Raw genomic sequence first — 21,972 nt, 5'->3', positions numbered from 1 at the left:
TGCATCATGCTCTCGACATGACCATGTTTTGGCTGGTGCGCCTTCATCAGGAGAAAGGACAATGCTATACAAACAAAAATCTATCAATATATATATATATATATATATATATATATATATATATATATCAGATGTATCTGTGTATGTATATATGTTCCAGCATAACTCTGAAACGCATGGAGAGATTTCAACCAAACTTGGTATACATATGACTTACTATCTGGGAAGAAATACTGTGGGGGTGGGAAGTGGGTGCCATGTAAAAATGATCAAAAACAACAGATATTAGTGTCTAATTCATAGTTTTCAGGCTCGCTGAGATGCCGTTTAAGTCAAAGTTCAGCACCATAGAGAGGGCCTTTCTTGCTGCTGTACAACTTGCTAAAAATGAAGATGTCCACGAAATAAACAATCAAATACTTCCCGTTTTACCAGGCGTAATCACTGAATACAAGTCTATCGATACTGTTGTAGATACCGATGATGTCATCAATTTCCCACCAGAGTGCCTAAACTCACTTCATTCGGCTGGATTACTACCACATTGTCTTTTAATTAAAGTGGGATCTTCAATTATTGTACTACGGGACCTCGACCCGCCAAAACTTTGCAACGGCACAAGGCTTTCTGTTAAGAACATGTTGGCCAATGTAACTGAAGCGACTATCTTAACAGGAAAGGGAGAGGGTGAAACGGTTTTTATCCCAAGGATACCACTCATTCCAACGGATCTCCCTTTTAACTTTAACAGATTACAATTTCAAGTGACACTTGTGTTCTCCAGCACGATCAACAAGTCACAAGGGCAATCAGAGGCGAAGTGCTAAACTGGTTTCATGGTTTCCCTTCATCCCGCACCTATCAGGTTCGCTTCAACAATGATCTCTCCAACACCTGGAGCAACCCATCCGGCGTTCCGCAAGGGTCCCCACTATCCCCTCTGCTTTTCAATATCTACATGACCTCATTGAGCGTTCAACTAACCCAGCTGAGGATAAAATTATTCAGTTACGCTGATGACTTTACGATCATCATCCCATTTGCCATCTCCATCTCGGAAACAATTCCAAAAGCATCAGAAGCCATAAACATGATGGAGCATTTGATGACAGACTTCAAACTCAAGCTCAATAGTGAGAAAACAAAATTCTTTGTCGCTTCACCGCGCCCTCTTGACACCAAAACTCCACTAGACATCAACAAACATAACTACCCCATACAGCCCACCATCAAAATACTGGGTGTAACTCTGGACCAATGCCTCACCATGAAAGACCAGGTGGACTCCCTAATCAAAAAGAGTTTTTTCACCCTCTGGAAACTTAAATCCATTAAAGCATACTTTGATAACTCTGCCTTCAGAATCCTGGTACAATCCCTCGTATTAAGTCAACTCGACTACTGTAACATCGCATACTTAGCAATCCCCCAAAAGAATATGCGACGCTTACAACTAATGCAAAACACTGCGGTCAGACTAATCTTCGGTCTACAGAAGTTCAATCACGTGACACCATACTTCAAACAGCTGCACTGACTGCCGATGGAAGCTCGCGTAAAGTTTAAGTTCGCCTGCCTCTGTTTTAAAGTTTTCTATGGTCTAACCCCTAAATACATCACCGACCTCTTCTCCTTCTCAGCCAACAAACACAAGAGAAGCTCCCACTTGCATTTCGTTTCTCCCCCAGTTAGAGGATGCAAACTAAAAAAACACCATGAGCATCTTCTCTCACATCAAGCAGCTCTATGGGGTAAAGACCTAAAACAACTCCTATTGCCCACCACTTATGAGGTATTCAGGAAACGCCTCAAAACTCACCTATTCCTGAAATACCTAGACAGCTGACCCACTTCTCTCTTTCCCCTCCCTAACGGTGTTCCTGCCCTTTCTCCCTATTGTTCCCACATCCCTTAAGCTAATTCAACTTGTACGTCAACTCAACTTGTACTTCACTAATCTTTTGTAAACCACATAGAACTTAACGGTACTGCGGTATATAAACTGTTATTATTATTATTATCTATTAAGTAGTGCAGACTGGATTTCAGATCACCATGTTTCCCCCACAGACAACTTTATGTTGCTTGATTAAGGGTGGGTTCACCCAATAATTTATTTATTCTTGCTCCTGGAGGTGAAATTAAAAATGTTTATAATCAAGTTTTGTGTTACAGTAATATTACAGTGAATTTGTAAAAGATTTTACTTTATAATTTGTATATTCTACTTATACTTTTAAAAACCTGTAAATAAAATCACTTTGATTTTACACTATACATACATTTAATTCCTTTTCCTGTCTAATAGAAGATTCGGATAAATAAATATCCGGGCAATGCCAGGTGATCAGCTAGTCATAATATAAAATAGAACAAAGCAATGAAACATTATAAGGGTAATATTAATCATATAAAACACACAGAGGGGCATAATCGAAAGGGACGTCGAAGTCCGTTTTGTCTAAGTCGCAAGTCGTCCAAAGTAAAAAACAGCCTACCCGGAGATCCGGGCGTGTCTCCTCAGTTCAGGTAGCTAGCCTGAGAAGCCAACCCAGGGGAGGTGGGTGGGACGTGAGAATAGCTGCCTGCTGTCCCTGGATAACAACTGTTACGGTAAGTAACATTGCTTTATCCCAGGACAAGCAGGCAGGTATTCTCACTAGTGGGTTACCTCCAAGCTAACCTCAGTGGGATGGAGGGGGAGTTGGCGACTTAAGAGAATAAATTTTTCAATACTGTTTGGCCAAACTGTCCATCCCGTCTGGAGAGGGTATCCAGACAATAATGGGAGTAGCATTGTCGAGTGGTGGGCTTCCTGGAAGCTTCCAAGACCTCCCTCACTTCTTGTGAGAATTGGTGAGGGGTTACGTTGAGAGGAACCAAGCTGTCAGGTGGAGAGACTGCAGGTTGGGATGAAGTAGTGATCCTTGATGTTGAGTAAGTAGTGAAGGAAACACTGGAAGTGGTACTGGTTCCCTGCTGCTGAGTTGAAGTAGGAGGGAGAACCAAGGTTGTCTGGGCCACTGAGGAGCTATTAGAATCATGGTGGCCCGTTCGAGTTTCAGCTTGACCAGAGTCTTCTGGATCAGCGGGAATGGTGGGAACGCATATAGAAATCGTTTCCCCCAGTTCAGTAGAAAAGCATCTGCCTCGAGGCGATGAGGAGTGTAGATCCTGGAGCAAAACTGAGGCAGTTTGTAGTTGTGGGGAGCCGCAAAGAGGTCTATCTGCGGCGTCCCCCATTGCGTGAAGATTTGGTGAAGGGGGCTGGAATGGAGAGTCCATTCGTGCGGTTGTAGCAGACGGCTTAGTTTGTCTGCTAAGACGTTGTTCTCCCCCTGGATGTATACTGCTCTGAGTAGGGCGTTGTGGCGCACCGCCCAGTCCCAGACTCGTAGAGCTTCCTGGCAAAGGAGGGCCGAGCCCGTGCCTCCTTGCTTGTTGATATAATACATGGCGGCCTGATTGTCTGTGCGAATGAGGATTACCATGTCGTGAAGTAGGTGTTGGAAAGCTTGGAGCGCATTGAAGATGGCTCTGAGTTCCAGTAGATTGATTTGGTGTAGTCTTTCCGCACTGGTCCAGAATCCTTGGGTGCGGAGACCCTCCAGGTGGGCCCCCCATGCATAATTCGACGAATCGGTTGTGAGAACTTTCTGATGGGGGGGAGAGTGCATCAGCAAACCTCTGGATAGATTTGAAGAGGTCATCCACCAAAGTAGAGACTGCCGAAGAGCAGGTGTGACTAAGATGTGTTTGGATAGTGGATCGGACGTCTGATTCCACTGTGATGCCAGGGTCCACTGGGGGATCCTGAGGTGGAGTCTGGCAAAGGGTGTCACATGTACCGTGGAGGCCATATGGCCCAGGAGCACCATCAGTTGTCTCGCCGGTAGGGTTTGGCGAGTAGACACCGACTGGCAGATATGAAGAAGAGACTCCATGCGTTGCAGAGGCAGGAATGCTCGGAGTCGGGTGGTGTCCAGGACCGCTCCGATGAAGGGGAGGGACTGGGTGGGTTGTAGATGAGACTTGGAGAAGTTGATCTCGAAGCCCAAATTCTGGAGGAAGTAGGTTGTAGCCAAGGCCGCCGAAGTGACCTCTGGGGCTGACGGGGCCTTGATGAGCCAGTCGTCGAGGTATGGGAACACCTGTAGACCCTACCACCAGGCACTTTGTGAAGACTCTGGGGGATGAAGATAGGCCGAATGGTAGCACTCGATACTGTAGGTGCAGATTTCCCACCCGAAATCTGAGGAACTTTCGGGAGGCCGGGTGAATGGGGATGTGAGTGTAGGCCTCCTTGAGATCCAGGGAGCATAACCAGTCGTTCTGCTCGAGGAGGGGGTATAGAGAAGCCAAAGTCAACATGCGAAACTTCTCTTTGACCAGGAACTTGTTGAGGGCTCGAAGGTCTAAAATGGGTCGCAGGTCGCCCGTTTTCTTCGGGACGAGGAAGTACCGGGAGTAAAACCCTCGGTTCAATTGGTCTGACGGGACCGGCTCGACAGCCCGAAGCTGAAGTAAGGTTTGGACTTCCTGAAGAAGAAGGGCGGTCTGCGTCGAGCTTGAAGGATACTCTCTTGGAGGATGGTCCGGGGGGACCCGGTGGAATTGAAGAGAGTATCCTTCTCTTATGATGGTGAGGACCCATAGGTCCGTGGTTATGGCCTCCCATCGATGGTAAAAAAGATGGAGGCGGCCCCCTATGGGAGAGGCTGAGGTTATGCTCCCGGGAGGGGCGTCAAAAGGGCTGGGGAGCCTTAGGTACAGCCGGTGGCTGAGGTTTTTGCTGAGACTTCTGGGGAGGTTGTCTCTTCGCAGGCTGTCTCGCAGCAGGCGATTGTCTGGGCATGTAACGCCGCTGGTAAATCAGGGGTGGCCTGGAAGGTCGAGACTGTTGAGGTTTGGGTTTGGGCCGCAGGATGGATTGAAAAGATTTTTCATGATCCGACAGCTTCTTGGTAACAGTTTCGATAGACTCATCGAACAGGTCAGCTCCAGCACATGGTACGTTGGCGAGTCTGTCCTGTAGGTTGGGATCCATATCGATTGTACGGAGCCATGCCAGGCGACGCATAGCTACCGCGCTTGCGGCGGCGCGTGCCGAGAGTTCGAATGCATCGAAGGAGGATTGCATCAGCTGGAGGCGTAATTGGGAGAGGGAGGCTACCACTTCCTCGAACTCGAATCGAGCTTGGTTGTCTATGAACGGAGTGAACTTGCGGAGTACCGGCAAGAAGAACTCCAGATAGGAAGAGAAAAAGAAATTGTAGTTTAGCACCCGTGACGCCATCATGGAGTTTTGGTAGAATTTTCTACCAAATTTGTCCATCGTTCTCCCCTCTCGGCCCGGCGGTACAGAGGCGTAGACCTGGGAGGGATGAGAGCGTTTAAGGGAGGACTCGACCAGTAGGGATTGGTGGGAGAGTTGAGGGCCCTCGAACCCTTTATGGTGCACGATGCGGTATCGAGCATCGAGTTTGCTGGGGATCGCCGGTATGGAATACGGTGTTTCGAAGCACTGCATGAAGGTCTGGTCCAGTAATTTATGCAAGGGGAGCCGAAGCGACTCCGTTGGAGGGTTAGGTAAATGCATGGTGTCCAGATACTCTTTGGAGTATCGGGAGCCCGTGTCAAGGGTCACATCCAGATCATCCGCCATTTGTCGGAGGAATGATGAGAAGGACAATTGCTCCGCCAGCGTCGGTCTGTGGGACGGGCTGGAGGAGGAGGAGGCCTCCAGGTTCATGGACATCGGGGAGTGGCAAGGAGAATCGGGCACCGATGACTCCTCGTACTCCGGGCCCCCCGGAGGGGACACCTCTGATGAGGAGTATCCCCTACGTTGCAGTTTTTTCTGCGGTGACACCTCCGAATGGCGTGAGGAGTGCCAGGATGAGTGTCTCGATCGGTGCCCGTCTCGGTGGTGGGACGGGGATCGAGATCGTCTGTGCATCGAATGGTCTCCCGAGGCCCCCAAGTGGATAGGGCTGGAAGCGGTGGATCGCAACTGGGTTTGCGATGCGGGTTCTTGCGATGCTACCCAAGTCTGGTAAGGAGTACGGAAGAACTCTTCCTGACTATGCCCAGGGCTTCGAGTATCGATCGGAGGTCTGGTCCCATGTTGGCGCGGAGGCGTAATGGGTTCTAATGGCGGCATGTCGGTAAGCGAGGCTTGCCGCGTGGGCATCGCCGCCCTCCCCCGTTCGTCCTCGTCGGTTGTCGAGGTCGAACGGTGTGGGGGAGGGGGAGGGGGCGGACCGCCCCTTTGGACCGGTACCGGGAGGTCACCCTGTATGGCAGCGATGAGCCCGGGTCCGATGGTCTGCATGAGCTCAACGAATTGAGCTTCCAGCACGGACCGTAGCGAAGCCGATAAGGAGGGATCCGCACCGAAAGGGGGTCCTCCTGCACGGACATCGCGCTCCTTCGAGGCCGAGTGCTTCTGCTTAGTAGCTTTCGGCACTTTGATGACCATTGGTGGCACTGTGGAAGGAAGAGGTACCTGAACCGAGGAGACCGGGGCAGGCACCGACGTCGAGCTCGTGGATGGTGTCGGGGCGAGCGATGCCGGTTTCACCACACTCGATGCAGGAGGGGTCGATGCCGGTTTCGCCCGAACCGGGGAGGTATCAGATGAAGTGGAGGCTGAGGGATCCTTAGCTGCGTCCATCTTGAACATCGATTCCCACAATAGGCAATGCCGCTTGAATGAGCGTGCCGTAAGGGTAGAGCAAGGCCTGCACGATTTCGGGATGTGGTCAGGGCCCAAACACTGCAAACAGCGCCAGTGAGGGTCCGTGAGTGAAATCGCGCGTTGGCACTTGCTGCACTTTTTAAACCCGGTGATTGGCCGGGACATAGGCCGGAAAATCTCCGCCGCGAGGTCGAAGCCAGTGGGCCTGAGCCACGTGGCCGGCCCGTTCGACCCGCCGGAGGAAATAATCTTCTTCTTTTTTTTTTTTTTTACTGAAAAAGAAAAGTACTGTTAACTGTAATTAAAAGAAAGCGAAAAACGCGGACAAGGAAGGCAAATTTAACTGAATTCAGCTAGCGCATGATGAAGTTGAACTTCTCAGCTCCGCGGAAAAGAAAGAACTGAGGAGACACGCCCGGATCTCCGGGTAGGAAGGCACCGGCGCATGCGCGGTGCGGGCATCTAGAAACTTTAAGTTTCTACAAGCAACACGTGCTTGTGAGACGTCCGTACCGGGGCTCTGTCTGATGACATCACCCACTAGTGAGAATACCTGCCTGCTTGTCCTGGGATAAGCCACTTATATGCCAGTACAAAAGGGTTTTGGGGGTGTATAGGGGAGTGCACATGTTTAAGTATCAATGCAGTGATTACAGGAGCTTATGGGCATGGATCCTCCTCTCCATGGGTCCCTAACCCACCCCCAAGACGGTTTAAGCTGCCTCTGTGCTGGACGACTAGGCTTTCCTATGCCAGATGGCCAGGTGATGATGGTCTGGAGGGTGAATTTTAAAGGTGTGATTAATATTTTATAGGGGTGGGGGGTCGGTAATCACTGGGGTAGTGTATGAAGGTCTGTTTTATGTGTTTGCAGTGCTTATCTGGTGACTTTAGGTGGGTTTTTGTGACTTAGACCATGTTTTACATGGTCTAAGTCACACCATCCAAGTTCCGTCAATCGTGGGCTGTATAACTTTCAGTTATACATGCTGTACGACTAAGTCTAAGCCGGCCCACATCCTGCCCAGCTCCCACCCTCGACACTCCTCATGAAACGCCCCATTTAGCTTTGGACATTCAGCGGCACTATGAAGGCCTAGGTCGTTTAGAAATACATCCAAAACCCGTTTTTATTATTGGCACTTGGACGTATTTGGGAAATGTTCGTCCAAGTGTCGACTTATGCTGGTTTTTGGATGTTTTTCTCTTTCGATTATGAGCCCCACAGTATATGAAAATTAATTAAAAAAATAAAAAATAAAAAAAGCCAAACAGCACTGTAAACCATCTTATATCACATAATACATAATCATAAAACAAAGAAACAATCATAAATTTCAAAGTAAAATGTATATGATAAGTAAAGAACATAAAAAAATAAAATTAACTCCAAAATAAAATATTATCATGAAACAAATTAAAAATAAATGTCTCACCTGCTCAGAACAACTTCACTGCTACTTGGCAAGGAACATAATGCTAAAAGATATTAAAGTGCTACTTCAGATAAGTACAGTACTAAGAAATAACTACCTAAAATGGTTTACATTTTTGGCTTGCATTAAATACTATTCATCCAAGTGGTTTCAATTCCAATATCAATCAGCAAAACTCAATCATTCCATCTCCAATCTGCTGACAACAACGGATGACTTCAAAACATTCCGAAAAGAAATCAAAACCCTGCTTTTCAAAAAATTCATCCAAATATCTTAACCCCTCTTCACCTACCTCCAGATAATTCTCCCCCAAATAACCCCCAAAACACCTTCCAAGTAAACAGACCCCTAAAATAGATTGTAATCTTACCTACTCTAACTGTATTCTAATCTAATCTAATCTAATCCTTAGGTTTGTATACCGCATCATCTCCACGTTTGTAGAGCTCGACGCGGTTTACAGTAGGAGAAATAGGAAGGAACTACAACAGAGGGTTAGAGGAAGAAATGTGAAGAAAATTTAGAGGACTTGGGATGCCAAGATATGAGAGTTTCCTTGATTCCTAAATTGGAGGGAGACTTACATTTTTTGAGAAAAGCCAGGTTTTCAGATGTTTGCAGAAAACTTGGAGAGAGCTCAAGTTCCGAAGAGGGGAAGTAAGGTTTCTATTTGTTTATATCACACAGTTCGGCACTGTCAGTTTACTATCCAACCCTTAAGTTCCCCTAGGATTCTATCCAGCTATCTCTCCTCTGTTAAAAAAAAAAAAAATTAAAAAAAATTGTATCTTCACTGGAAAATGTCCAGTCAAATCTTTTGTAATCCGCCTTGAACTGCAAGGTATAGGCGAAATAGAAATCCGTAATATAATGTAATGTAATATCGATTTTAGTGCATTTCTCTGATTGTTGATGTTTTTGAGTCATGATTTTTAATGTTCATGAGCTAATCATGCATTTATGCTTTATACACCTTTGCTTTCTCTCATGGCTTTGCCACATAATCACAGGTTTTTATGAAGGTACATATTTATATCCCCCTTTTTGTTATACACTTTAGTCTCTGATTTTTAATCTCCTTTTTTAATATATGAATTCTTTTGTTTACGTTTTAATATATGAATTCTTTTGTCTATGTTGACTACACTTTTTTTACAACTCATTGCTCACAATTTCATTTTGTCTGGCTTCCTGTCTTTAGTCAAAGCCAATTTTCTAAAAATTAATTTATACAAACCACATTTCCTTTTCTCCATACTCACGACACAATATACTGTTTTTGCAATTCTGTAGCCACTTTTTTGGTGATTAGCATAATAGTTTTTCTGTTTTTGTTTCTATTAGCTTATGCTCTATTGGGTGTTTTCCTGTCATTGCTTTTCTTTAAATATAAGGGTCCCCTTTTATCAAGCTGCGTTAGGTTTTTTTCAAATTGCTGGCCGCTGCGGTACAAGCTCCGATGCTCATAGGAATTCTATGAGTGTCAGAGCTTTTACCACAGCAGCCAGCGATAAAAAATCCCTAACGCGGCTTGATAAAAGGGGCCATAATTTGACGAGGTATGTTTTCTTTTTCAAGTTTTAGAGTATCGGCTTTCTAGTTCAACAATTTTTCATGACAATATTTTATTTTGCATTTAATTTTTTTTAATGATTTATATTCTGCATATCCTATAATTCTATGCAGATTACAAATTATTCAGGTACTCAGGCATTATTCCCTAACAGTCCCAGCGGGCTCCCACTCTATCTAATGTACCTGTGGCAATGGGGATTAAGTGACTTGCCCAGAGTCACAAGGAGCAATGCGGGATTTGAACCCACAACCTCAGGATGTCAAGGCTGTAGCTCTAAAAACTGCATCATACTTTCCTCCTTTGCTTATCGTATACATTTTACTTGAAATTTATGATTGTTTCTTAGTTTGTTTTTACTACTATTATCCTCATGTTTACGTATTAACTGATATAAAATTGTTTACTCTGCTGTTTGGCTATTTAAAAAAAAAAAAAATTAATTGATTTTCATATACTGTGTGTTTTATATGATTATTACCTGTATAATGTTGCATTGCTTTGTTCTATTTTATTTTATGATTGATATATATTTTTTGACTTTTATAATTTGTATGTTTTATATGTTTGACAAAGGCGCACCATCCGACACATGGCCGTATCGAGAACTTGATGCAATACATCTTATGTATCTTTGTTTTTTTCTTTGTGGAATAAATTAAAGTATATCCTGGACTTTTTAGTGTTTCACTCTCCTTTTCCAAAATTAAATCATTACCAAAACAAAGCTTTTTGAGAAGCTGCATCTTCAGAGAAAAGTTTGTGCACTAACCCCCCTCCCCCTAATTTTGCCATTGTCATCTGAAGAAGTTGTACTGTCGCATGTGCTATTTAGAAACCTGCACAAAGCTTAATGATTTAAGTGACAACCTGAGAAATGGAGTTACAAAATGAAAGCTTCTGCCTTATCGCATGGGAGTTCACAGTCTGCTCCTGGAAATAATGGCTTAACCATAGATTTGGTAATTGCTTCTAGTTCAAACATATCCATTCTTCATCAAAGGCTAGTATGAAACATAATTAAGCCTGCTTGAGTTGTGGGGAAGCATGATGCCAAGAATGCAGGCAGTGAGATCTTACTGCTGCAAAAGCTGTCTCATTTAAAAAAAGGAATGGAAGGCTTCTTCTGTAAGTAGGAAAAAGCACATTGAAAGTTCAATTATCAGAAAAAGGGCAAAACATTTTTAATAGTATAAAACCTTTACAGAAATTTAGGGGATGGAAGAAAATAAATGTTTAAATACTTTTCAGAAAGTCTATAAAGTCTGATCAGTTAAAAACCGATTTTATTTTGTTCAGCTTCTGCATTTGTCATTAAGTACACTCTTCAGAGTCCTCTGCAAATGTTCTTCATCTCACAGCTTCTATCTCAGTCTGAAAGTGAGGGAGAATGGATTGATCGACCACTGGCTGGACTGTTTGAGAAAGTAAAAGGCTCTCGTTCCTTTTCTTTGCTTTCATGCTTATGTTTATGCTTGTGCTTGTGTTTGTGTTTCTTCTTCTTTTTCTTGTGATCATGGTGGTGGTGATGGTGATGGTCACTGTGTTTTGATGATGTTAACTCTTTAGTGAACACTGAAAGAGGAGTTGATGGTACTGGCAACATATGCAAATCCAATGAAGACTGTTCTTTACCTAAAAGCAAACAGACTGAATCAGAAATTTACATGTTAAGACAATGATGGAAAATTGCTATACCTTACTGTAAATCTGCTTTATCAAATTTGAATTAAAATATGCATAATGTGATGAAGTTAACAATTTGGAATACTCTTAGGTTTCTTTATCCATATATAGTACCTGGAAGTGAACTTTAGTTTTTGGACCTTAAAACATAACTAAATTGTTTTAAAACTCATTGCATTGTATCTGCAATGAAGGGGGGAGGAGTATAAAGATCTCAAACTCATTAAAAAGAGTACTCTCAGGCAAGGGACATGACAATATTAAAAAGCCAGAGTAGCTGCAAACTATGTACTTGCTTCCGGAAGATTTTCAAAGCAAAACAACCCAGGTAGTTATCATGTGCACTGTCTATTTACCTTGCACCTATTTCTGCAGGGAACAGTAAAGGAAAGAGAATAACATAGCAAATATGCATTTGAAAATAAATGGTATGTGTACCGATTTCCTTCTTGTTCTAAACATGCTCTCAGAAACACCTCTTTTTAATGTGGCTAAAAGAGTGTGCACTAAGAAACCAACATGTACTTTTAGCTATTGTTGTAGATAGCAATGTCAATCAAATCATTTTACCTAGGTAAATACCAATTTCCCTATGTATCTTTGAAAACTGTTCTCTGTATTTATAAATGGAGAAAGGTGCTTCTAAAGTCACTATAGATGTTCACCTGAGGTTCATTAATCACAGAAGTATCGATTTATTAAGACTAAGGGAGGGGGCAACTGGTAAGAGGAGGGGAACGGAGTTTAGATTTAGCTCAAATCTTTTCAGTAGTAGTTCAACTTGCATTCAGGTACAATATGTACTTTCCTGTCTCTGGAGGATTTACAATCTATGGGCCCCTTTTACAAAGCTGCGGTAGAAGTCCTTTGCAGCAAATGCGATGCAGCCCATTCAGTTCCCATGAGCTGTCACATTTGAAGCACTAATACTTGCTATTGCAGCTTTGTAAAAGGGGCCCTAAGTTTGTACCTGAGACAATGAAAGGTCAGGTGACTTGCACAAAATTCCAAAAAGCAGCAATGGAAATGATGGGTTAAACTAATAGCAGCTATTATAAGGACAACTAATCTTTACATTAGGAAAGTATATAAAATACAAAAAAAAAGCAGAGAACAGTATGGTTTTCAAATGAAGATTTAGAAAAGAGAAAAAAATAGCAATAAAATGTTACAAGCATCTCAGAAAAAAAGGGAACAAAAATGCAGCATAAAATCTGTTTTGACTCATTTGGGATCTTGCCAAGTACCGTATTTTCACGCAAATAACACGCACCCGTATAAAACGCGCACACGTGTATAGCGCGCAGAAATCACGATGATAAGCACAAAAACTTTGGTATAACGCGCTCACGATTATACCGCGCATGCTGCCCGACTCTCCGTTCACCCCCCTGACTTCCGTGCACTGCCCCGCCTCTCCGTGCGCTGTCCCGACTCTCCGTTCACCCCCCCTGACTTCCGTGCACTGCCCCGCCTCTCCGTGCGCTGTCCCGACTCTCCGTTCACCCCCCCTGACTTCCGTGCACTGCCCCGCCTCTCCGTGCGCTGTCCCGACTCTCCGTTCACCCCCCCCCCGACGTCCGATTCATCCCCCCCCCCCGGCAGGACCATTCGCACCCCCACCCCGAAGGACCGCCGACTCCCCGACAATAGCGGGCCAGGAGGGAGCCCAAACCCTCCTGGCCACGGCGACCCCCTACCCCCACCCCGCACTACATTACGGGCAGGAGGGATCCCAGGCCCTCCTGCCCTCGACGCAAACCCCCCCCCCCCCCCAACGACCGCCCCCCCCCAAGAACCTCCGACCGCTCCCCCAGCCGACCCGCGACCCCCCCTGGCGACCCCCACGACCCCCCCCACCCCCCTTCCCCGTACCTTTGGTAGTTGGGCCAGAAGGGAGCCCAAACCCTCCTGGCCACGGCGACCCCCTAACCCCACCCCGCACTACATTACGGGCAGGAGGGATCCCAGGCCCTCCTGCCCTCGACGCAAACCCCCCTCCCCCCCAACGACCGCCCCCCCCAAGAACCTCCGACCGCTCCCCCAGCCGACCCGCGACCCCCCTGGCGACCCCCACGACCCCCCCACCCCCCTTCCCCGTACCTTTGGAAGTTGGCCGGACAGACGGGAGCCAAACCCGCCTGTCCGGCAGGCAGCCAACGAAGGAATGAGGCCGGATTGGCCCATCCGTCCTAAAGCTCCGCCTACTGGTGGGGCCTAAGGCGCGTGGGCCAATCAGAATAGGCCCTGGAGCCTTAGGTCCCACCTGGGGGCGCGGCCTGAGGCACATGGGCCCAACCCGACCATGTGCCTCAGGCCGCGCCCCCAGGTGGGACCTAAGGCTCCAGGGCCTATTCTGATTGGCCCACGCGCCTTAGGCCCCACCAGTAGGCGGAGCTTTAGGACGGATGGGCCAATCCGGCCTCATTCCTTCGTTGGCTGCCTGCCGGACAGGCGGGTTTGGCTCCCGTCTGTCCGGCCAACTTCCAAAGGTACGGGGAAGGGGGGTGGGGGGGTCGTGGGGGTCGGCCAGGGGGGTCGCGGGTCGGCTGGGGGGGCGGTCGGAGGTTCTTGGGGGGGGACGGTCGTTGGGGGGGGAGGGGGGTTTGCGTCGAGGGCAGGAGGGCCTGGGATCCCTCCTGCCCGTAATGTAGTGCGGGGTGGGGTTAGGGGGTCGCCGTGGCCAGGAGGGTTTGGGCTCCCTTCTGGCCCGATATTGTCGGGAAGTCGGCGGTCCTTCGGGGTGGGGGTGCGAGTGGTCCTGCCGGGGGGGGGGGGGGATGTATCGGACGTCGGGGAGTCGGCCGGGCAAGAGGGCTTGGGCTCCCTCTTGCTCCGATCGTGGATGCGGGTGCGGGTGGGAGCGCGTGCGAGTGGTCGTTCGGGGTGGGGGTGCGAGTGGTCCTGCTGGGGGGGTGAATCGGGCGGGGTGGGAACTATGTTTGAAAACTTTCGTATACCGCGCTCACGCATATAACGCGCGAGGGGTATGCGCGGTAGGTAAAAACGCGTATAACGCGCGCGTTATATGCGTGAAAATACGGTAATTGTGACATGGGTTGGCTACTGTTGGAAACAGGATACTGGGCTTGATGGACCTCTGGTCTGTCCCAGTATGGCAACTTTTACGCTCTTATGTTCTTAAAGACTAAGGAAATAGGGAAGGTAGGCAGGATGGCAAAATTATAAATGGAGGAAAAGCAAGGTGACAACATAATTTTAAATGGAAGATTAGGTGTATACCTTCGATAATCTTCTTTATCCCTGGAGGATTCCATATGCTAGGTGTTCAATCCCAACCCGAAGTCCAGGTGATGCAGAATCCACATCTTTTCTGAACACATGCTCCACCCCCTTAGTCTGAGAGTTAGCAAACAACCCTAGTTCAATCCCAAAGCCAAGCACATACCTGCAAATCCAGTACAAGAGGGGTACAGGGGAGAATTCCCCTCAACACAAGTAAACCATGAACTGGCTTGCTCTGCAAAATATTAACAAGTGAGAAACAGGCACAAAGGAAACTCCAAAAAACTTGAAGAACAATGTAGTACTAACCTGAAGTGCAGTGAGCACCCCAAGAAAGGCCTTTGGTACACTCTCAGACTTTGAAAGCCAAGACTACCTGCAGCAAGAAGGAAGGTACACTACGGAGGAAAACATCTGTGTCTGAAAAACGAAGAATGGGTTCCCTGCACGAAAGAGCAGAAACTCCAAAATACACAGTGCTGAGACAACGATGACCAGAAAAAACTATCTTGATCGTTAAGTCCAGAAGAAATCCATTTTTTAGTGGTTCAAAATGGGCCTCAGCAAGGCCCTGTAAAACGATGTTAAGATTCCATGAAGGAAAATGAAGGATGCAGATAAAGAACCCTCCACATACACCTAGTCACAGGTCACATCTGAAAGAGCAGTACATAAGAACATAAGAATTGCCGCTGCTGGGTCAGACCAGTGGTCCATTGTGCCCAGCAGTCCGCTCACACAGCGGCCCTTAGGACAAATAACAGTGTCCTACTTGAGTATAGCCTTACCTGCGTACATTCTGGTTTGGCAGGAACTTATCTAACCCTTTCTTGAATCCCTGGAGGGTGCTTTCCCTTATAACAGCCTCTGGAAGAGCGTTCCAGATTTCTACCACTCTCTGGGTGAAGAAGAACTTCCTTACGTTTGTACGGAATCTATTCCTTTTTAACTTTAGAGAGTGCCCTCTTGTTCTCTTCACCTTGGAGATGGTGAACAATCTCTTTCTCTACTAAGTCAATTCCCTTCAATGTCTTGAATGTTTCAATCATGTCCCCTCTCAGTCTCTTCTTTTCAAGAGAGAAGATGCCCAGTTTCTCTAGTTTCCAAGTTTCCAAGTTTATTAGTTTTTAATATCCCGATCATAAAATGAATATCTGACCGGTTTACAATTATAAATAAAGAAAATTAAAAGAAAAAACAAAACATAATTTAATATGTAAAAAAGTAAATAGAGTGAACGAGTATGACATTTACAGACAAACTAGAAAGTGAGGAAAGATGGGGAGGTGGGAAAAAGTTACATAATTAAAGAAGAAGAAAGGATATAGAGGGTAAAGGGGATGACACATAAGGGGTAGGCAACTCCTCCAGTCCCTTAACCATTTTTTGTTGCTCTTCTCTGGATCCTTTCGAGTAGTACTATGTCCTTTTTCATGTACGGCGACCAGTGTTGGACGCAGAATTCCAGGTGAGGGCACACCATAGCCCTGTACAGCAGCATGATAACCTTCTCTGATCTGTTTGTGATCCCCTTCTTAATCATTCCTAGCATTCTGTTCGCCCTTTTCGCCGCTGCTGTGCATTGCGTGAATGGCTTCATGGACTTGTCTACAAGCACTGATTTTTGTTACCGACATGCATCACCTTGCAGTAAGTGAACTAGTGCCTCAGTGTGCTCAAATACACGCAAAGCCTGCAACCTGAACTGTCAAGGAGGCCACTGCCAGACTTCTGTCGAAACCCTCCAGAAGGAAAGCCAGACCTACCTAACTGGGAGCCTTCTCAGGCTCTACCTGATTCCTAGCACTCCACTGTGAGAAAGCCTACTAGGCTTTGGCAGAAGAAGCCATAGCAGAGGGTACTTCTAATGCAAAAGAGTCAAGATAGCTACCTCCAAATAACCACACATCATTAAGGCTGAGTGCGCAAGAGCCATGCTGTAAGACCAAAACGCCGAGGGTTCTCCATGGACATTGGTCCCTGACTGAGAAGATATTGATGAAAAGGGAGCCGAAGCTTCTCGTTTCACTAAAGACATACGAGACTCGCATACCATGGTGGTGAGGTCAATCCAGAGCCACTAGAGACCCAAGACAGGGATGTGTCGCTGTCAGGCGGATGACCCAACCAACCAGAGGCCACGGAGGGAAGAGCATATAGGAACTCATAAGTTAGCCAGGGCCAAACCAAGGCATTCAGCCATAGCTTCCATGCTATTCATAAACCAAAAAGGTGCTGGCCTTAGAGATCTCTGCCGAAGCTAACAAGACCCTCTGGGGGAAACCTCAGCTTTTGTAAGAGCAAACGGAATGGTTCCTGTAAGAGGAACTATGCTCCTGAGACCAGGAACTGTCAGCCGAGAAAGACTGCCAGAACATTGTCGACTCCAGCCCCATGGACCACTGAGAAAGACAGAAGAAACTATTCAGCCCAGTGGAATACCACCAATCTTTTTGGCTCAAGAGTGAGAACACTAAGCTCCCTCATGAAGTACATATGCCACTGCTGTGGCATCGAAGAAAACTTGCACCGCTGGTATTTCTGAAGGGAGAACGCGTAGCGCCAGGCAAAGTTCCCAAAGCTCCAGACGATAGGTCAACCAACGTTGCGGACCAGGGGTCCACTACCCCTGAATGAAGTGGTCACCACAATGAGCCTGCTTCAGCTACCAACACCAGCACTTCCGCAAATACTCAGTTCATGTCTTGGGATGGAGAATGAGGAGAAGAGCTGAGAGGAAATGCATGGCCCCCTCAGTCCATACCTGCCCTTTCCCCCTAAAACTGACTTCTGGTTACAACTTTGGTTATAACCCTGGTTATTTGCAAATAATTTGCACTAAAAGTGAAGCAAAAATACCCAATTTCACTGTTTTTCAGTTTATTTGAAACCAAACAAGCCTGTTCCATTGCATTTTTACACTGTTTCAAAATAAATTTCATATCTCTAATATGAAGCTGTAGCTCTTCTCGCTGTTAAGTGAGTCAGGAAAGAGACAGGCTTCATTCTACAGGAAACCTGAAAAAAAACAAACCTATCAAGATATACTGTAGCCTGATAAAAATAACACTATTTTCACTGCATAAAATCTATGGAGATGAATAATATCCTGTGCTCTTATGTTGCAAAGCATTCTTCCTAAGGCTGCTCGAGACTCGTTTTAAGCAACTTCAGAAAGATATTGAATGATATAAAAGAAAAGCATGGTCTAGTTTTACAACTTATTCTGATAGCTGGATAATACCCTCTCATTACTCTAAATGTTTTAGATCTAAGAAAGATTCTTTCATACAAGAATTCTGATGCATATTAGAAAACTCAAAAAAGATGTGTGTGTGATCAAATGTAAAATTTTAGAGGATGCATTATGATTCTCCAAAGATTTTTATTTCCTTAAACTGAACAGGAATCATCCACCTAAAGTCCTGCCAGTGAGGGATACAGTTTCACATTAAATTTTCAATAATGAGGTACAAGCATGCTCTGCAGGACTCCAGGGAACCTGCCTGTTCTTAGAAACATAATGTTGAAGCACTACCACTCACTAGCAGCAGAACAGCTGGAGTACCTTTGCTCACCTTAGAAGGAACAGTGATTAAAACCATACTTTATCATTTTTTGAGATATCTGTTAAATGGATATGATTATTGTATGAATTTCTAGCAACTGCAGCTCTTGTAAGTAGTTCTCCATGGCAAATAGGAAACAAAAAAATGGATCATTATCCTTTGGTTGACAAGATATACATCTTTTCAGTTGATTAAAACATATATATAACCTTAGACATTAATGTATTCTTTCTTTCCAACAGTAGGAGTTTGGTGATGGCTGGAAAAATCTCAAGGCATATCTCCTAGGTTCCTTCCTTGCGTAAAGTAAAGCTTTTTAATAATAACTGTGCCAGATTCATCCAGATTGCGAACTGGGGGGGAGGGAGGGAGAATTGTTTCAAGACCATGAGAATGTGCCATGAATTACAATTTTTTACTCTTACCTGGTGTAGACGGCCTTTCTAACATATTCAAATGATGGTAGATGAAAGCTTGACTATCGTGGACAGTATCCATGTCAATCTCTTCTTCCTCTTGAGAGTTTGAGAACTAAAATGTAACAAAAACCACTAAGTATAAAACCAGAAAGAAGGACTACCATCTAAAATTTGCTTCCTTCCAGGTGGAGATGCCCGATTATAATACACAAAAAAAGTTTCAATAAGATACACAAAGGAGTAAAGAATTTAACAGAAACCATTTGACATTCTTATTTATAGTAATCTGACAACATAAAAATAAATTATGTATTTACACTGGTAAGCTCTTTTCCAGTAGATAGGTGAAACATTCTAGACAAATGGGTTATGTCTCCATGGCTGCGTGCCATCTGCAGAAGGAATCCACTCCAGAGTTTTTCTCTGTGCCTCTGCTGTACTTCACTGGGATCCTTAGTTCCATCTACAGTTGGCACCCAAGCACCGAGAGCTACCAAATAAACATTAAGTAGAGACACCTATAGCAATCAAGCTCAGCAACTATTATGCTGAAAAGGAATAGTAGAACATCAACTGAAAACAGCTAACAAAGGCTACAAAAAAGCTTAGAAACTACTCCCGCAGAAAAAGTAACATGTATACAGTATTCTTCCAAGCTCCCAAGGGTTGACAGGTATACAAAAAACAATTTGGAGAAGCAGAAATAGATTGACAGTAGGCAGTCGCAGGAAGCACATGGTGGGAATCTAGAATGATTCACCTACCTATTGAAAAAGAGCTTACCAGGGTAAGTACATAATCTCTTTTTCCAATGCAATAGGTGAGACATTCTAGGCAAGTGGGACGTACAAAAGCAGTCCCCAAAAAGCTAGGGCCCATAAGACTGAGGACCTAAAGGCTGTGATGACCCATAAGACTGAGGACCTAAAGGTAGAGTCCTGGCTTGCTGCCACATTCATTCTGTAAAACTTGGCAAACATGTATAGAGAGGAACACATTGCTGCCCCTCAGAGCTCTTCAAGGGAGACAGCTCTAGCTGTGGGCCACAAAGAAGCCATACGCCTGGTAAAATACACCTTGATGGAAACGGGAAACTCTTTCACAGAAAGAATATAGGCGGACAAAATGGCCCTATAGATCCAACTAGAAATTGGGGCCTTGGAAGCAGGAGCATCTCACTTAACAAAATGAGTCAGAATGAGACAAAATAGTTATGAACCTCCAGGTAGCGAAGAAGCATTCTGCATACATCAAGTTTCTTCAAAAGGCAATCCTGTGTCCTGGAACCACTAGGCTGAAGAACAGGCAAACACACTTCTTGATTAACATGGAAAGCTGAAATCACCTTCAGCAGTTTGACAGGGTGTACATCCCTTCCCAGGAACCAGGGGTCTCCTTGTCCCCTTGTGGAGCCATCTCTGGGAGGGGGGTATGACTGGGGGAACTGCAATCCTGCTGAAGAGGATCTAGTCAGTGTGGAAAGACTAGAAGGGTGGTAGCAGGTCTAAGATATCCCCTATCCTTCCAATTGGGGTGACTGCTAATAAAAGAAATCTTAAAAGAAGAAAGTGAACTGATTTGCTTTTGAGAACTTAATAAGAGACCCTCAGGACTAGGGGAAATCCCATCTTTCGGGTTAGAGGGTTTTAAAGATCTTGAACTGAACTTCACTCACCCTAAACAGGGGAGACACTATTTCAGACTTTCCAGAGAAAATAGTACATTGAGAGAGTCCTGGGAAACTAGGACTTAAGGACAATCCTTGGGAGGAGGAACGCTGGCGTGAGCTCAACTCCTGGTAAGCCCTCAAGATCCCTACTGACTGGTACTGATAGGGGGCCTAGTCAGCAGAGAGCTACAGCAACCGGTGGTGGGAAGATCTGCGGGGATTTATACATCAGTAGGGAAAAAATGGCTGGTGGGGATCTGTGCACCAACAGAGTACGGACACATGAGGGTGTCCAGACCACTTAAGAAGAGCCAAAACTCAACCTACACCTTCAGGTAGGTGGCGCAGGAAGAGGGAGCCAGCCGAATGAAGCCGACCAAACCACAAGCAGGAAGGAAGGAACCATGTAGGGAACTCCCAGTCTCCGAGATGTGGAGGAAAAGTTCCCTTCAAGAAAGAGCCTGGAGTTCTATGACATGCCGCTCAGATGCAAGAGCGACCAGAAACAGTCTTGAGATGCAGAGGAAAGGTTCCCTTCAAGAAAGAGCCTGAAGTTCGAAGACACGCCATGCAGAGGCAAGAGCGACCAGAAACACGGTCCTGAGTGTCAAGTCCAAAAGGGAAGCATCCCAAAGGGGCTCAAAGGAAGCCATGGTGAGGCTAGACAGCACCAGGTTGAGATCCCAGGAAGGGAACGGCAGTTTAACTAGTCTGATGCAAAAAGCCCTCTTCCGAAATCTAGCAACAACAGGATGAGATGTCAACATAAGAACATAATAAGCGCCATCCCCGGATCAGACCTTCGGTCTATCAAGTCCGGTGATCCGCACACTCGGAGGCCCTGTCAGGTGTACACCTGGCATAATTTTTAGTCACCCATATCCTTCTATGCCTCTCGTAAGGAGTTGTGCATCTAGTTTGCTTTTGAATCCTAGGATGGTTGATTCCGCAATAATCTCCTCTGGGAGAGCATTCCAGGTGTCAACTACTCTCTGAGTGAAGCAGAACTTCCTGATATTAGTCCTGAACTTGTCCCCCCTTAGCTTCATTTCGTGTCCTCTTGTCCGTGTCAAATTAGACAATGTAAATAGTTTTTTCTGCTCTATTTTGTCGATTCCTTTCAGTATTTTGAAGGTCTCGATCATATCCCCTCGCAGTCTCCTTTTCTCAAGGGAGAACAATCCCAGTCTCTTAAGTCGATCCTCGTATTCCATTTTCTCCATACCTTTTACTAGTTTTGTTGCTCGTCTTTGCACCCTCTCCAGCAGTTTTATATCCTTCTTTAGGTTGGGAGACCAATGTTGGACACAGTATTCCAAGTGGAGTCTCACCATTGATCTATAAAGCGGCATTATGACCTTCTCCGATCTATTCGTGATTCCCTTCTTTATCATGCCTAACATTCTATTTGCTTTCTTTGCCGCCGCCGCACATTGTGCTGATGGTTTCAGGGTTCTATCTATCAGTACACCCAGGTCCTTTTCTTGTTCGTTATTACCTAGAGTTGCACCTGACATTCTATACTCGTGTTCCTTATTCTTACTGCCTAAATGCATCACTTTGCATTTCTCCACGTTAATCTTCATCTGCCATTTCTCCGCCCATTTCTCTAACTGATCCAAATCTCTCTGGAGTTCCTCGCTATCCTTTTGCGATCTGATTGCCCGGCAT

The 21,972-nt window shown here is 45.6% G+C and overlaps 1 protein-coding gene across 2 annotated transcripts in view; it reads right to left on the bottom strand.

Annotated features, from left to right (window-relative positions):
• Positions 1-9,881: 9,881 nt before the first annotated feature.
• Positions 9,882-21,972, bottom strand: part of TAF2 (TATA-box binding protein associated factor 2) — a 217,879-nt gene continuing 205,788 nt past the window's right edge. The window contains exons 25-26 of one of the 2 annotated variants that reach the window (XM_033934551.1): positions 18,639-18,744; positions 9,882-11,347 (exon numbers count right to left, since the gene is read on the bottom strand). In XM_033934551.1, coding sequence (XP_033790442.1) covers positions 11,082-11,347; positions 18,639-18,744 — 372 coding nt within the window. In that variant the 3' untranslated portion in view covers positions 9,882-11,081. The remainder of the gene's footprint in view (positions 11,348-18,638; positions 18,745-21,972) is intronic. The other variant, XM_033934550.1, reaches the window with a different exon arrangement.

Source organism: Geotrypetes seraphini, chromosome 2 (genome assembly GCF_902459505.1).
Source record: "Geotrypetes seraphini chromosome 2, aGeoSer1.1, whole genome shotgun sequence".
NCBI classification, from domain to species: Eukaryota; Metazoa; Chordata; class Amphibia; order Gymnophiona; family Dermophiidae; genus Geotrypetes; species Geotrypetes seraphini.
This window is presented reverse-complemented; position numbering and strand designations above follow the sequence as displayed.